The sequence below is a fragment of the Gymnodraco acuticeps genome, unplaced genomic scaffold (genome assembly GCF_902827175.1).
Source record: "Gymnodraco acuticeps unplaced genomic scaffold, fGymAcu1.1, whole genome shotgun sequence".
Classification (NCBI taxonomy): domain Eukaryota; kingdom Metazoa; phylum Chordata; class Actinopteri; order Perciformes; family Bathydraconidae; genus Gymnodraco; species Gymnodraco acuticeps.
The window spans coordinates 720699-735815 of NW_022990924.1; the positions used below are offsets into that span (position 1 = coordinate 720699).

Consider the following 15117-nt stretch of genomic DNA (forward strand, 5'->3'; position numbering starts at 1 on the left):
ATCGACTGCACATTTTCACACCTATAAATGTAGGCCTTCGACATCTTTTGATTATTTTGTTGTCGATTGAAAAATAAGGAGAAAGGTTGATGCTCTACCTGCAAGAACTAACATTTGTATTGTAGTTTATTTCTGCTTTTTTAAATGCATTTAGCCTTTTAGTTATAATTCTTTTTTTTAAATAATTAGTTTACTCTATGACTCATTTTAGTGTGAGTTTCATCCTTAAAACATCTTTCTGAACAGAAAGGCTAAGAAAAGCTACATTGAATGTCATTGTGATGGTATCAGTAACCCAATGTTTTGATAGTATTACCGGCATATCACGCTCTCCTGTTGCCTCTCTTTAATGACTGCTGAACTGCACTGTTAATGATAACAGTCCCATTCCTATACTGTTTCCCTTTATAAAAGAAGTCCACACTGATAACTTGTTCTCATTATGACTTTTTCTATCATTACAGTATTTTTCCTTTCATCACAAGTAGATGGAGTCCCCTTTGGTGTCATTTTTATTCTATAATACCCTGAAATCCATCCATTTCATTCACACGGCATCTTGTTATGTGTAACAATATCCATCTGTGTCTATATTGTTTTTGTCAATAAACCACCAACACACACACACACACACACACACACACACACACACACACACACACACACACACACACACACACACACACACACACACACACACACACACACACACACACACACACACACACACACACACACACACACACACACCGGCAGCTGCCTGTTCCCTCAGTGGAAGCAGGTGTCTGTAAATCTCGTGGGGTTTGGGGCTTTTTTTTCTCTCTCTTTTTTTTGTGCCCTTTTGGGTGTAGTAGTAGATGGTGAAATTCCCAATGTGAAAGTCTGCTTCTCTCTCTGGCCTCTTTCCACAAGACACACACTAAACCACACACATTGCTGACAGGGAATCTTTACAACACTGCACTTTCGCCTCTTCGCTGTCTATTTACTCCATCATTGTTACATTAAACCGCATGTTTGTTTAGATATATGAACACACTTATAGCTGCAGATCATGCACCCCAGAGGGAACTATTTCTGTGTAGCTCGGTCTTAAATACCACAGTTCCTGTTAGCCGTGTGTCCGTCACGATGAATGTCTTTTTATGCATCCCTCCGAGACTACTACTTGAGATGGGAATCTATATTTGAGGGCACTGTGGTGGATCAGGGTGAGGGGGTGCAGGGGGTGCAGGTGGCAAGAGGAAGGGTAGGGGGGTTGTAAATATAGATCCTGGTCTTAGCCCTTTGACTTTCACAGCCTCACAGGAAGACATGAGACTAAATGTGGAGCTCATACACGTGTTAATGTGTGTTTTGGGAGGATTTGATTGGACACGGTTCATTTAAATGTGTAAAGGAGTTGACTTGTTTTCTTCGCCAGTGTTTGTGTTTCAGGAACCTTCACGTGAGTGGGCCTTCTTATCCACAGAAAGAGAGGCAACAGTTGGATGAATTTGCTTATTATCTGCGCTTGCTGATAAACTCTGCACTCACTTTGTAATTGGCAGATGGAGGGAAAGTTTTATGATCTGCTCTGCACAACTTTATGACAACAATCTGCAGGATTGTGTGTGTGTGAGGTATTTGAATACTACAATCCTTAAAGATTTGAATAGTAGACAAAGATAGCAAATCATTCATTCAGAGGAATTAGCCTGGACACCTCATAGTGTTGTTTACACTGGTAACTTAAACGACTGCAGTCTATTTGTGCTACAATATTGACTTAGCGTGTTTACAGCTTACATGCATGGAAATGTTGTTTATTCTCCTTTAGGAAATTTACTTTTACAACTTCAACTGATGCTTTTATATTTGAATATGCTCAAAATGACACCAAACACAAGGATTTTAGTAAAAACAACACACTTTATTTATAGGCAGTATAGAAAAGTATAAAAAACATGAAAACTTGGCATGTATAAATGCTTTTATAAAATCCTTTTTGCTCAAAGGCTACTATAAAAAAACAAGGCGTATACAAGATTGTCTGCTAAGTGTTTGTAATGGACTACTGCAGTCTTAGTAAGAAAACAAAAGGATGATTGAATATACAACAATATAAAACAATTCAAAAGAAATGTATAAAACCAAAAACCATACAAAAGTTTCAATTTGTATTTGTTTGTAGCATTATATAAAATATCAGTGTTTAGTACCCTCGCTTTTTATGGAGAATATAACATTCAAGTGCAGCTTGGTTTGACTCTTACTGGGTGAGGCTCATTAAATATAAGCTCATTTCATATTTTGTAAATATATATACTTTTCTTTAACACATGTTTGTTCAATACAGGATACTGTGAAGGCCAGAAGTAAATTGAAATGAATTTAATTTCTATAAAATAAGGTGCCAATGTGGTGGTCAGGTAATACTAATAAGGCTGGCCCCTTATGTTGTGTAAAACAAGATCATTCATAGTTTAATAACAGCGCTTCTGGCTCAGTAGTTAAGTGTTTCCATAATGTGGCATGGACCAAACAATTGAAATTCTCAGTAGACACATTGTAGCCTGTAAAAAAATAACAATAAAAGAAACAGAAACGTTTCATGACTAAAATAAAGAGGTCAGTTTTCAATCCATTAATATGCCTTTGGAATAATATGATAATGCTTAAATACTTAAAATCAACACTGCTCCATTGGCCAATTGTAAAAAACAAAACAATAATAACATCAAAATTAAACAAAAAAGGAAATAAATTAATCAACTTGTTCTTTATATTAATATTAAAATTCAGAATTAATAATACAGCCCATTGAAAATGATATAGCCACCGTTTCCCATTTATAATACAACATTTAAAAAAATATGACAAGACCAAGAGTAAGGACGTACAATAAAACCCAGAGCAAATTCTGTATAAAAGATTAGAAAAAGGTTAGTCTTTGGTTGGTTGAAATCCAACAAGTGTGAGTGTAAAAACACCAATGGCAAAGAGCCTCTCCCAACTGTTGTACCACAACAAAAATGTAATCCGCCGCGCTGCGTCCAGCGCAGGGACTGCTGATCTTTCACTTCAACAAGTGTCTCTTTACATGACCAGTGTCCTCGTGGGGTAAGTGTTGATGTACTTGTGGCTCTGCTCCGAGGCCAGGACGTGCTCCTCGGTTTTCCCACAAGTCACCTGTTCCCAGGGACTGAGCTGCTGTTGACAAGGGATGACAGGAGGATGGGTTTATTAGCAATCACCACCATTTTTGTATCATTTTTAAAAAACCTAGATCAAGACTGAGTGTTCTACAAGGAAATGAGTTGGCATTTCTGGGTTCCTTTTTATCAAAGACAATGGTTTTTTGAGTTTTTGGTAAGACGACTTAAATGGTGGTTAAAACAAGCTTTTAAAGATGTTTATTGTTTGTTATGCGACACATAATACGTCAGTAAATACCCAACTTATGAATCTTTGAAACTTTGAACATGTCTTTATAAAGGGGGTTCCCAAAAAGTTGAGACAAAACGAGTCCACATTTAGCTTAGCGGTGATGACATGAAGTTATTCGACCATGACGTATAGAGCTTTTTACTTTCTGGCAATCATATTGGAGTGGTTTTAATATGAAGAGATATTCAAAAGCCCAACGGAAAAGTCCCATCGGCTTTTGTCGAGGGAGTCCTTGCTATGCTAACTTCCTGTTTGGCCGACAAAAATACGTAAATCTTGCACCACACTAGAAACGTGTACACACCTGTAGTGGGCTGCCCATGCCTCTGCGAGGGTGGTGGTAGGCTTTGTGTCCATCGTCACTCAACATTGAGCTGGTGAGTAGGTCCTAAAAGAAAGCATACAAAACATATGTTAGAGACAGAAATCTAAATATTTGTGAGTGATGAAGAAAAGCTTTGTGTTAGAGGACTTGAAGGAGCTTACAGGTACTTCCTGTGCAGGGCCGCTTGGGGAGAAGAGCTGTGTGTGGAGCTCTTGTCCTTCCCACTGCATACACGGGCTCCTTTCACACGGGGACTCCACCTAGGACCCAGAAGAAATGCTGGTAAATATCACGAGAAACTTCGATAGTTGCAGTTCAAACCCTAAACTCAAAACCCATTATTCCTCAAAACTAATTCCATTTCTCCACATTTGCTAACAACAAATTCTTATCTCAGTCTCACATTTGCCTGCATGTTTCGTTTATACCCATTTTGAGTGTAAAGTACCTCTTGTTTTATCTTCTTCAAAGGAGGCTGGTCGATGGCACACTCCATGGGCTCCTGCTTGATGGAATCTATCATCTGCTGCTCCGAAGGGGAGTTCTGGGGAAAGAGACCAATCCTCCAAGTTAGTCACAAGGGAACAACAGCAAGCACGACAGAATGCAACATACCAAATGTAAGCCTTGAGATATTTTTGAAGTTCCTCACCAGTAGTTTGACGGGGCCATACTTGGCCTCCTGCATGGCCAGCGCTGACCTGAAAGGCGTGGGCGTACAGGGGGAGGACTCCAGGATGGAGCGACGGATGTTTGGAGTTCTGAACCTGAGAGTTATAAAGACAAATGTTTGTTAGGAGCCATTTACCACAACTTTGTATGATGACAAATATGTTATTTAGAGAGATAGAGCAACTTACATTTCATTCTGTGTGTGGGGGCTGATGGTGTGGTTGATCACGGGCTTGGTGTCCACGGGCGAACTCATCCGTAAACTGTCGTTGTCAGAGTGCTCCGGGCTCATTGATTGGTTGAGAAACTGTGGAACAAAAGGAAGCAAAGCCATCAATCAAAGTGGGAGGTTTATTTTAGAGCAATTTGGCAGATGATGGATGGAACACTAGGTCGGAACTACAGAGATGGAGAAGAAAGGAGAAAAGAGGGCCGGTGCAAATTTTAAATGATTGAAAAATATGGAGACAACAGAGATCTAATTCTAAATGATTGGTGGTTGATATGATCAGGTGGCAGGTTGGTGATTGGGTGGATTCTGACCCCAGGCGGCTACTTTTACTACCTGTGAGGGTGAAAAGGGGAGCTTTCTGACTGGTGAGGGCTTGGGAGTTGAGCAGGTGAAAGTAGCCCATGCTCCGTGAGCAGTTCCTGAGCCCTGATTGGGCGAGAGGACCCTGTCTGTTCTGAGAGCGCTCCTATCACGGAGCCCGCCGGTAGTGGCCTCACCCACTGAGGAGAGGCTCTGGGAAAATGGCGGGAAAAGATGGGTCAAAGCCCACTACTTGGTCAAATGTATGTTGCTACTTGCTATGCTATCCTTTTTTGAACTTCAAAATGTCATCTTACGCCCAAAAATAATCTAAATGCAGATACTTACTGAATCGATGACACAGTCCATGAACTCTGGAATAGTATTTGAGAACGTTGGATTATTGTGAAGGCTGTTGTTGTTGTTGTTGTTATTATTATTGCTGTTTCTGCCGTTTGAACGTGATGCAGAGGCGCTCTCCTCAGGTAGGCAGCTCTGACCCAGAGGCAGGGCGGGGGCGTGGTGGTGGGGTAACAACATGACGCCCTCTGAGCTGCTGGTCAAAGCGCTCTGGCCGGCCCAGCTGGGATAGGACAAATTCATCTGGGGGAGAAAAAGATACAAAGATTCAGGATTAGAGCACTGCCAAGAAGAATCATCTGGAGTTTCAAAAAGGACACATTTCAAGTCCGACAAGAGGAAAGGGAACTTTTATGTCACGACGTGTTGTGAGGAGGGTTGCACAAGGGGTCACGCACGCACACTATAATGGCGCTTTGGTTCTATTTCGTCACGTTTGCAGAAACAGACCCCCCAGATGTTTCCTCCTCACAGCCACACACATGCAACCACTGTCCTTAAAGCCGGGGTCAAAAAGGCACGCACATAAATTGTGCTGTCACTCTTTAATATTTCATAGTTCCAATAAATCGACATTTAAAAAGAATCGCAGTGTGGACCACCCAACACAACATCCAAATCCCAGTAGGTGCAAAATGTACTAAATATGTTCCTGGCTTGCAAATGGCATTCTACACACTTCCTTGATTGCGACAGATACTCCCTCACATTATGGTCATTGTAATGTATTTTTCATTGATAATGTGATTAATGTTTAAATAATGCACATTTCCGATAATATTGCAAATAAAATCGCAAAGAATATTCAGATCTTTTTGTTCCGAGCGACTTACTGATAGTGATGGCTTCCCTCTCAGCTCATCTTCTGTTGACATGAGCAGCATCTCGATCTCCTTCACCCTCTGCTCCTTCTCGGGGTCCTCCTCGTTATAGTGTCTCTGCCAAAAGTGGGCGGGAGTAAGGCTTTAGTGACAGTCCATATTATTTCCTAACAATCCTTCCAGTAGCCACGCTAGAGTGAGTGCGTTTACTTGCTGGGTTTACCTGTATAGCAGCAGTTCCATGCTGGGGAATGTTCCGGATGTTAAAAGGCAGCGTCATCTGGAACGGTACCTGTTAATCCAATCAGAAACACACGTGACATGAATAAATCACCTGCAGCAAAGCAATCAGAATTCTATCGTTTCCCCCTGAAAGCCCACTCACCCTGTGTGTGTCGGAGATGTAGTAGAGTTGCGACAGTGGAGACATCTGCGTGTGAGCGGGCGAGTGGTGGGGGTAGCCCATGATGTGATTGCTGTTCTTGACGTAGCCGTGGCTGATGGAGAGCGATGAGTGGCCGTTTTTTGCCGTTAGCTGCAGGTAGCCCTCCTGCTCCACCTTTCTCCTCATGGTGGAGTTCCAGTGGTTCTTTATAGCGTTGTCAGTCCTGGATGTCACCACAAAAAAAAAAGCATGTATTAACTTGCAGGGTACGATTACAAAACACATCGGCAAAGACATGCTAGTGATACTTGACAGCGTTATCAATTCACACACACACACACACACACACACACACACACACACACACACACACACACACACACACACACACACACACACACACACACACACACACACACACACACACACACACACACACAGATGTTGCTACAGATAGTCACACACACACATCTGATAAGGTTATTGGTAAAAGCTCAATCATGTCTAGACTACATTATCTTTTTCGTCTTAGTCATTTGATTCTCGGCCCTTCTCTATAAAAACGTCTTTATTCTTCTGCCACTACTTCTCCTCTTACTTGTTATTTTGCTTCAGTGCCCCCTCCTCCATTTCACCCTCTCAACCACAACATTGGTCAACCAACCAAGAGCTCAATGATTCATCTTCTCTTGTTTCTCCTTTTCTCTCTCTCTTACCTGCCAGGGAGCAGCTTAGCGATTTCGGCCCAGCGGTTTCCCAGCTTCTCGTGGGCCTGGTAGATGATCCGGTCCTCTTCCTCGGTCCACGAGGTCTTCTTCACCTCCGGGTTGAGGTGGTTGTGCCAGCGCTCGCGGCATTGCTTGCCGATGCGCCCTTTCAGGTGCTTGGCGATGACCGACCAGCGCTTGGCTCCGTACTTCTGCACCAGCTCGATCACCTGGGGTAGGCGCGTGTTTGTGTGTGTGGGGTAGAGAAAGAGGAAAGACGAGAGGAGAGGAGGAAGAGCGTTGCAAAGGTAGAGAAGTAAGTGGTAGTGGAAATGCGTGAGAAAAGAGGAAGGAAGGAGCAATAACAGGGAGGAGAGGGAGAAGTAAAGGGGGGGAGGAAAATAACAAGGTGAAAAGTATGTGGGGGGGGAGAAAAAGACAATGAAAAACACGTTAGAGAAGAATCTCCTATACATTGTGCCAGTGAATGCTTATCCTCTCCTTCTTCCTTTATCTTTCTTAAGAGGTGATTGAGAACACCTGCTGGTGAGCAGGGAGGGAGTTTCCAGTGGGACGTTAGCCACTCTGCTAATCATTACAGTGGCATCTGGGTGGAAATATAACGCCTTTGGACTTGTTCAATAAACACTTCACTGGCTTCCATGCTGCTCGTTGGGTAACAGCAACTTTTTGGGAAACTAAAAATGTGCAACAGCAGCCGAGTCGTTGCTTCAGAACAGCTTTTATTACCCGATCGCCTGCACCTACATTACTAACATCTAAAGCACTTCTGCATTACTATGCAAGGTATTTACTATCATACACAAAGTGAAATGTGCAGTTTTCTTACCCTCTGGTCCTCCTCTTTGGTCCAAGGCCCTTTGATGAGCTCTGGGTTCAGAACCTTCTGCCACCTGTGCTGACACTGCACATCTGAACGATTCTGGCAAATCACAAAGCATGAGATTAGTAATCATCGTTATGTATTGAGAAGTTATTTTGTGCATCTGTGCGTGCAAGTGTGTAAGCACAGGCCCTCTTACTCACAGTTAGTAAGCTTGCAATGAGTTTCCAGTCTTCTGAGCCGTGAAGTTCGGCCAGTTTCTTTAACTTCTCATCCTGAGTGAAGAGAAAACATATTGCAGTCTGCCAGCCATCTCATACATATGTCACTGCGATGAACACCAGCCCACATCAGGGAATGTGTTTGGACCAGACAACAATGAAAAGAAAAGTCGCAGGTTCGTGTGAGGTGATCGCCCCTGAGGAAATGTCCATACATAATCAAATAGCGTTGTATTGTACAGAAGAGGTTTTGAATGCGTGTGTACCTCTTCTCGTGTCCAACGTGTTTTGCCGAGGTGGCGTTTCCCTGCCTTGGCCAGCGCTCCATCATAATCATGTTCATACATCTCGTTCTCCTCCTCATCCTCCTCGCTACTGTAAACACTGCCGACATGAGAGAGAAAGGGAGAATAAAATGAACAAAAAGTGGCGACTGTGTGAAAAATAACAGTGTAATATAATAGAAAGGTAAATAATAAGCACAATAAGGATCGGCCTGTTTCCAAACTACTCCCTAATCGTCTCTTTACAGAGCGCAGAAAGAACTCTTTAACTCATCAGGTGTCAACAGACAGAACCAGTCATTCTTGAAGGTCTAGGTGCAGGCTTTTAGCCAAGACAGGGGAGAGAGAAAAAAAAGAGAGGGAGGGAGAGGAAGAACCGCGAGTGGGAGGGAGGGGGGGGGGGGGGATGGATGAACAGGTTCCAATGTTTTTGGTTTCCACAGATACTGGGATTGGCACATGCAATCATAATTTCGTGACCCTGGCGTGTTCAGACCTGCAGTGACATTGTACAGCACGGCACAGTCATACATGCATGCACACACACACACACACACACACACACACCACACGGACACACATTGACACTGAGTGACTGGTTAACCAATCAGAATGTAGAACACAGAAAACGTGGAAGCTAGGTAGGGTAACATGGTGTGATAAAGAGCATTAGTTAAGGAGGAACCCCACTGAGAAGTGTGTGTGTGTGAGTGTGTGAGTGTGTGTGTATAAGAGGATATTTACTTTGGATTATCTTCCTTATTTATGTCCATTTACCTATGTGTGAATACCTGTAATAAACAGCAATGACCATACACAACTAAAAACGTAATGGAGTAAAACAAGAGTATATTGTAAGTGAATTAATATAAAATGCTAATTTGTGAATTGTATAAATTGGCTATTTTTAAGGAAAACAAAGGAAAAGGACACCAAATATTAACTATATTCAAACCATAGTAAACATTGCTTTGAACTTCACATGAACAAAAAAGCAATTAAGAGACAATGAACAGAGCAGCTCTACTCATGTTGAGAATGAAACTAAACAGTTTAGAGATAATAATTGCTCTTATCTCTGAGCGGGGTTTCTTTGTGTGAAGCGATCTATCACTTTCTTTAGGTTATCTGTGTAAAACCATCAGACTGAACCCATAACCCGAAACAATGACAGGTCAAACCAGGCACGAAACCCCAATGCAATAAGCAGCTTCTTTACAGGAGAAGCCCATAAAGAAAGCGTACACAACGGTTAACTAATGAGAGTGACCGGAGGTTCAATGTGTGGCTATTCTTGCAATAGAACAAGGGTAATCGACACACACATATCCAGCCACTCGTGCAAACAAGTGTGCACAAAACAGACACAGTTTCCAAAATAACATTGAGCGCCCCTCGCTATCAGAGATGCTGCGGCGGGGTATGCACGTTTCAAAGCGGGATTCAAATAAACTTTATGCCAGATATATGACCCAATCTCAAAACAAAGCTAGAATGAAAACATGTGCCTGACTGAGGTCCCCGGAAAAAACTAGCTAAATAATACAAGAGAAACAATTTCAAAGCTTTCTATAACTTATTTTAGGACATGAGCTTGTGTGCTGCAATGCATTCAAGTATATGAGCGTCTAGACAGAGTTAGACATACGCTATGCTTCAGTGTGTATGATTCATTATAAGCGTATTAAAACCAATGTTGTCCATGCACCGCTTTGCGCACGGCGTGGCACGCGCCTGCCCACCCGCCTAATGTTATTAATCCGTGTGTGTGTGTGTGCGCGCGTGTGTGTGCGCGTGTGTATTTGAGAGGGAGACCCCTTTCTCCCTCTTACCGCTGACAGCAGCGCGAGGAGCGCACATGCCAGATGACCACCACCTGTCATGTGCGCGCGAGTTAGACACACACACCACTACTCTGCTTTATCGGCCAAGCTAACAAAACAACGCATAACAAACACAAAACAGACTTGTAAAATAAAGAATTGACGAAAAATAAACATGAGCTCTGTCAATATGATGCACAACATTAATGCTGTGAGAAGAAAAACAGAAACTCCGTCAGTTCAACGCGCAAATAGAGGGAACATGAAAGTTAAAGATACTGCAAATAAAATAGTTATTGGCTTGTTTGAGCTTACCTGTTTCTCGGCCGCCGAGCCATGTTAATATGTGTAGAGCGGCTCTCAGGTTGCGCTGAGCTCGTACTTTCGCTATCTCTGCTGGTTTTGATCTACTGGCAGAGGCAGGTTGACATTAATTTAAACTACACAGCCTCTACTACTGCTCCGCCCCTTCTAGCCTCTAGCATCCCGGTAAAATTGGCGCTTCTGAGCTGTGCTACTGCGCATGCCCAGGTAGTATGCTTCAAAGACAATCGGACGTTTTGTTTGAATGAACATGTGGAAAGTCATAATGTTAATGTTCTCTCCATCAAATGTTGTTAAATTATAAGTAAACATAATGATTATTAAAATAGAAAACACACTTTTTAGGTGACAAAGTAAACTATGCAAACCAATGTTGATAACACTGCTTAGCTTACTTAGCCTACTACAGTGTTAAAAAAAAAATACTTATACCATGATTAAAACGTGTCTGGATAACATATTATTGCAATGGTCAATTGAATGTTGGTGAAATAATATTTGTGCCTAAATGGTTAAGTTGTAAATATACATTTATTTACACATTTACGAAGCGTCCCTGAATGCACCGGGAACTACACAGTCGACTTGTCAAAGGCGCGTTTCTGCCGGTTGTCCGCGCTAAATGCTTTTTGTCAACAGTATTTGTGAGTTACTTCTCATCTGGTGAAAAGGAGAAGGGAACTAGTGTGTCTGGACGGAGCAAACAATTGGGGAATGGGTTTGGCATGTGTACAAAGTGCTGCTTTCTGTTCTCGGCTACTTGTTAGTAGTGTAGTGCTGCTTGCTGGTGTTGAATACACAGATGTTTCTCAGTGATAAAGCTTTCACGACCCGGCTAGACTATTATCATCAAGCGATAAAACAAGCTGTTGTGCTCACCAAGACAAGAAATAATGTTAAAAAAGAGAAAGTCATTGAATGTCACTTCTGCTTGAGGTGATTTATTGCACTTAACTTCTAGACCAACTTCCTTTAAAGCAACAAATCCTTCATTTTGGAGTTGTTCCTCAAGTTGCCTTTACATCTTCTAAACAGGAGCTTGCTGATGATGTCTTTGCATGTATTCAAAAATAATCCACATTTAAATTAGGAACTTGTTTAGCCTGTTTTTCAGCAACCTTCTCTCAAAGATGACTAATGTAATTATGATCCAGCTGTATTGCATAAGTTCTGCTTTATACTTTATTAATGCAACTGGCCACCACCACCATGTATTATGATTATCTTGTTTTGGTTGAGTTCTCCATCTTCCCTGCTCTAGGACTGTCATCGCTCAGCCATTCATTGCAAGGGAGAAGGGGGGCTTAATGCTTTATTTGTATAAATGTGTCTTCATTGTATTAGTTCCTCCATACGCGACCATATTGTCCTGGTCACTTGTAATTACCATCACCCCAGACCAGTCTATTGTCCCAGAGCAGTCATCATAATAGTGGCCTGATAAAGGACTACACACAGTCTTAGACACATGGCCTTGGACTGCACATTTTACTATTTCATGCAACAGGGTGGAGCTCAGTGAAGTGAATCACTCAGTGTGTGTGGACAGGGGGAAATATGAAGATTTACAGAATTCAACATGGAGTAAATGAAGTACAGCATGGGAGGTATTTTGTTTGAATTGGTCTGTTATTAGTTAAATATTGATGAATTGTGTTGGTTTAGAGGCTACATGTGTGTAATATCATCATCTGCTTTTGACTTCAAGTGCCAATATGTCTTACTGCGAGCCTATAATTGATGGTTGCCTGGTTGCAATCGCCTGTAGGCTTCAAATCCTACACACCTGTGTACACAAGCATTGTTCCATTCATTTTTGCCTTGAGGAGCTGGTGGTTCTAATCTATTCAAATTATATTTTTATTAGCAGCTATCCTACAAAATTGCCATACAAGATACAAAGTCAAAAGTCAGGAAATAAGAGTAGAATAGAAAACACTTTGTTGGGAACATTTAAAAACATCATACTGTATTACATCCGGACACATTCAAACAAAGAAAAGGACAATCAGTTAATTATGGTACAGCACATCAGACATAGCCAGTGATAACGCCATTGTAAAAATAAGCAAAATAAATAACCAAAATCATACTTATAAACAAATATGTCATTCTGATTTTACATGTGTGAGTTGTGCACCTTTAAATATGTGTGTTAAGCTTTTTTCTGCACAAGCCCCTATGTCTCTTCCCTCGAGGGTATTATTAAAAACTACATTTTGTTATCTGAAACCAAATTGAATGAAAGGAGCCAGTGTATGCAAATTCACAGTGTAGATTGAGTAGGAAGCCTGGGACCCATTGACTCCTAGCTAAGGATATTTGCATGGGTGCGATTGGACAGGTTAAGGGCAGGTATTGTGATGGCCTCCCCCTTTGCAAAGCATTGTGTGCACAGGTTGGCTCATTTGAATGATTTTTAAAGATGGCTTCTGGGCTTGAGATGTCACCCCACCATGCTTTCAGATCCAATGTTGGGAAGGCCAAACATGTGCATTGTTATGGTCTGTGTGCAACCGCTGCTGTGTGAGAGTGTTTGTCTATGTGTATGTAAAGGCCTGTGTTGGAAAAGGGTTGATCCCAAGCCAAATAGTGAACTTGATCCTGTATGGTTATGTGGTTAGATAAACCCATATGTTGACTTTTGCTAATATATTTATATAAACATGCAAATGATGTAAACATTATACTGCAGTACCTTTTAAATCCAGCATAAATATGAGGAACATTATGACTTTTGCATTATTTAATATGTGTCATGTTTGTCAAGCAATTCACTAATTATTTTAATTTAGTTTCATAATTATAACCTTTAAATTATATAGGCTTCTTTAAGGACTTCATATGTGTTTTTGTGTTGACTCGTGTTTGGACCACCTGTAAAATACTCCCCAAGTTGTAGGTTTTGCATTTGCCCAGGGGGTGAGGTCCTGTGAAAGACTTTTCCTATGATGCCCTTGGCAAATTATGGAAAGCATTACCTCATACCCACTGCCAACTTTTGGGCTGGACTTCACCCCTCACCCAGTTGCACATAAGCTTTGTCTTCTACAATTACACCAGGATTAATCTGTTTTCAGATTTGCATGCTGTTGTTGACTAATTTGCAATACTATGCTTTCACTTAATTCCCTAAGCCATGGCCACCCACTTGCTCTCTAACATTTTGCACATCTTTTAGAATTATATTAATATAATTCGGTTACAGAGGAAAACAATTATGATTGCAAACCGTACTGTTTATAAGTCATTCAATTACACCATTTCTACATCATTTAAACAAAGCATGCATCCACTGATCCGCTCATTCTTCTAGCAATCTGTCCATCCATCTGTTTAATACATCTAATCAGCACAACATTAGTTCTCTAAGATATCCTCCTCGCCCGCCACTGATTCATTCTTTCCGTGAAATCTGTGACCACATTATGAAGGTGTGGAATGAAACCCCGGCTTTTAGCCAGAAGTAACCCATGCTTAATTCATCTCTAAATGGGATTAAATTATCAAAGCAGAAAGACTAAATAAATAAATATAAAGAAACAAACATATTCATCAAATTCATATCGCTGATGATCACTGTGCTAGAGACTTTTGGTTTGTTAAACCAAAGTAATGCCAGCTTGAGCTTCTAGTGGAACATAATGCATTTCCATTACATATCAGTTGCTCTTTGCCGCCTTTTGGTTTTGTGTCCTAGAAACATTTTAGTGATGCAAAGGAAGAGTTCCCTCTCTGTCACCTGTGTGACCCTGTAACGTGAGCATGTTTGTGTCTGTTTACCTGTGAGTGCATGTGTTCTCTGTGCGTGCAGTTGTTTATTTTGACATGTAGATGTGCAACCAAGACTTCAAAACGCAGGAAGTGGAATTTTAGAGGGGAAACCTCCACCCACTTTGAGGCACACGCACACCAAACACGCACATAAAGAGACGCAAACTCTTAACGAAAGGTGACATTTTGCGACAATAAATAATAAAATAAAAATACTCCTGATATGAATGTACCCCTCATGTTTTTACATGCTTGCTCCTTTCAATTAAAGCTTTTCTTGTCAAATTGCCGGTTGTAATATGAGCCATTCATTGTGAAAAGGTTTTTACAATTACCTAAGCAGACGTCTTTCTTCCTTCTGCTCTATTTTTAGATTGGGGTGACACCCCAAACCTCATATTCAATTTCACTGGTGCAGATGTGCAAGTGCATATTTCACCTATCACTGATATCAGATTATGTTATGACATTTTCATCTTCTTCTTTTTCGTCGGCACGCAGGTTACTAGATGAGATCAGGACAACATAATCTATCAAAAACCACAAATGCACACACCTGCTGCTCACATTATGCATGTGAACATACTGTATAGGACATGTAGAAATGCAAAAACCA

The 15117-nt window shown here is 41.3% G+C and overlaps 1 protein-coding gene across 3 annotated transcripts; it reads right to left on the reverse strand.

Annotated features, from left to right (window-relative positions):
• Positions 1–1891: 1891 nt before the first annotated feature.
• myb (v-myb avian myeloblastosis viral oncogene homolog) lies at positions 1892–10885 on the reverse strand. 3 transcript variants are annotated; one of them, XM_034234092.1, is made up of 16 exons: positions 10719–10885; positions 8563–8680; positions 8279–8350; positions 8082–8174; positions 7241–7461; positions 6525–6747; positions 6363–6431; positions 6152–6256; positions 5307–5561; positions 4992–5171; positions 4615–4733; positions 4407–4521; positions 4203–4298; positions 3916–4014; positions 3734–3817; positions 1892–3192 (listed from the first exon to the last, which is right to left on the reverse strand). In XM_034234092.1, exons 1-16 carry the CDS (start codon positions 10739–10741, stop codon positions 3079–3081), a joined length of 1986 nt encoding a protein of 661 aa, XP_034089983.1. In that variant the 5' UTR covers positions 10742–10885; the 3' UTR covers positions 1892–3078. The 3 variants fall into 3 exon arrangements, with proteins under 3 accessions (XP_034089983.1, XP_034089982.1, XP_034089981.1); XM_034234091.1 differs by lacking the exon at positions 4992–5171 and having other exon boundaries at positions 1892–3189; XM_034234090.1 differs by lacking the exon at positions 4992–5171.
• Positions 10886–15117: the final 4232 nt, after the last annotated feature.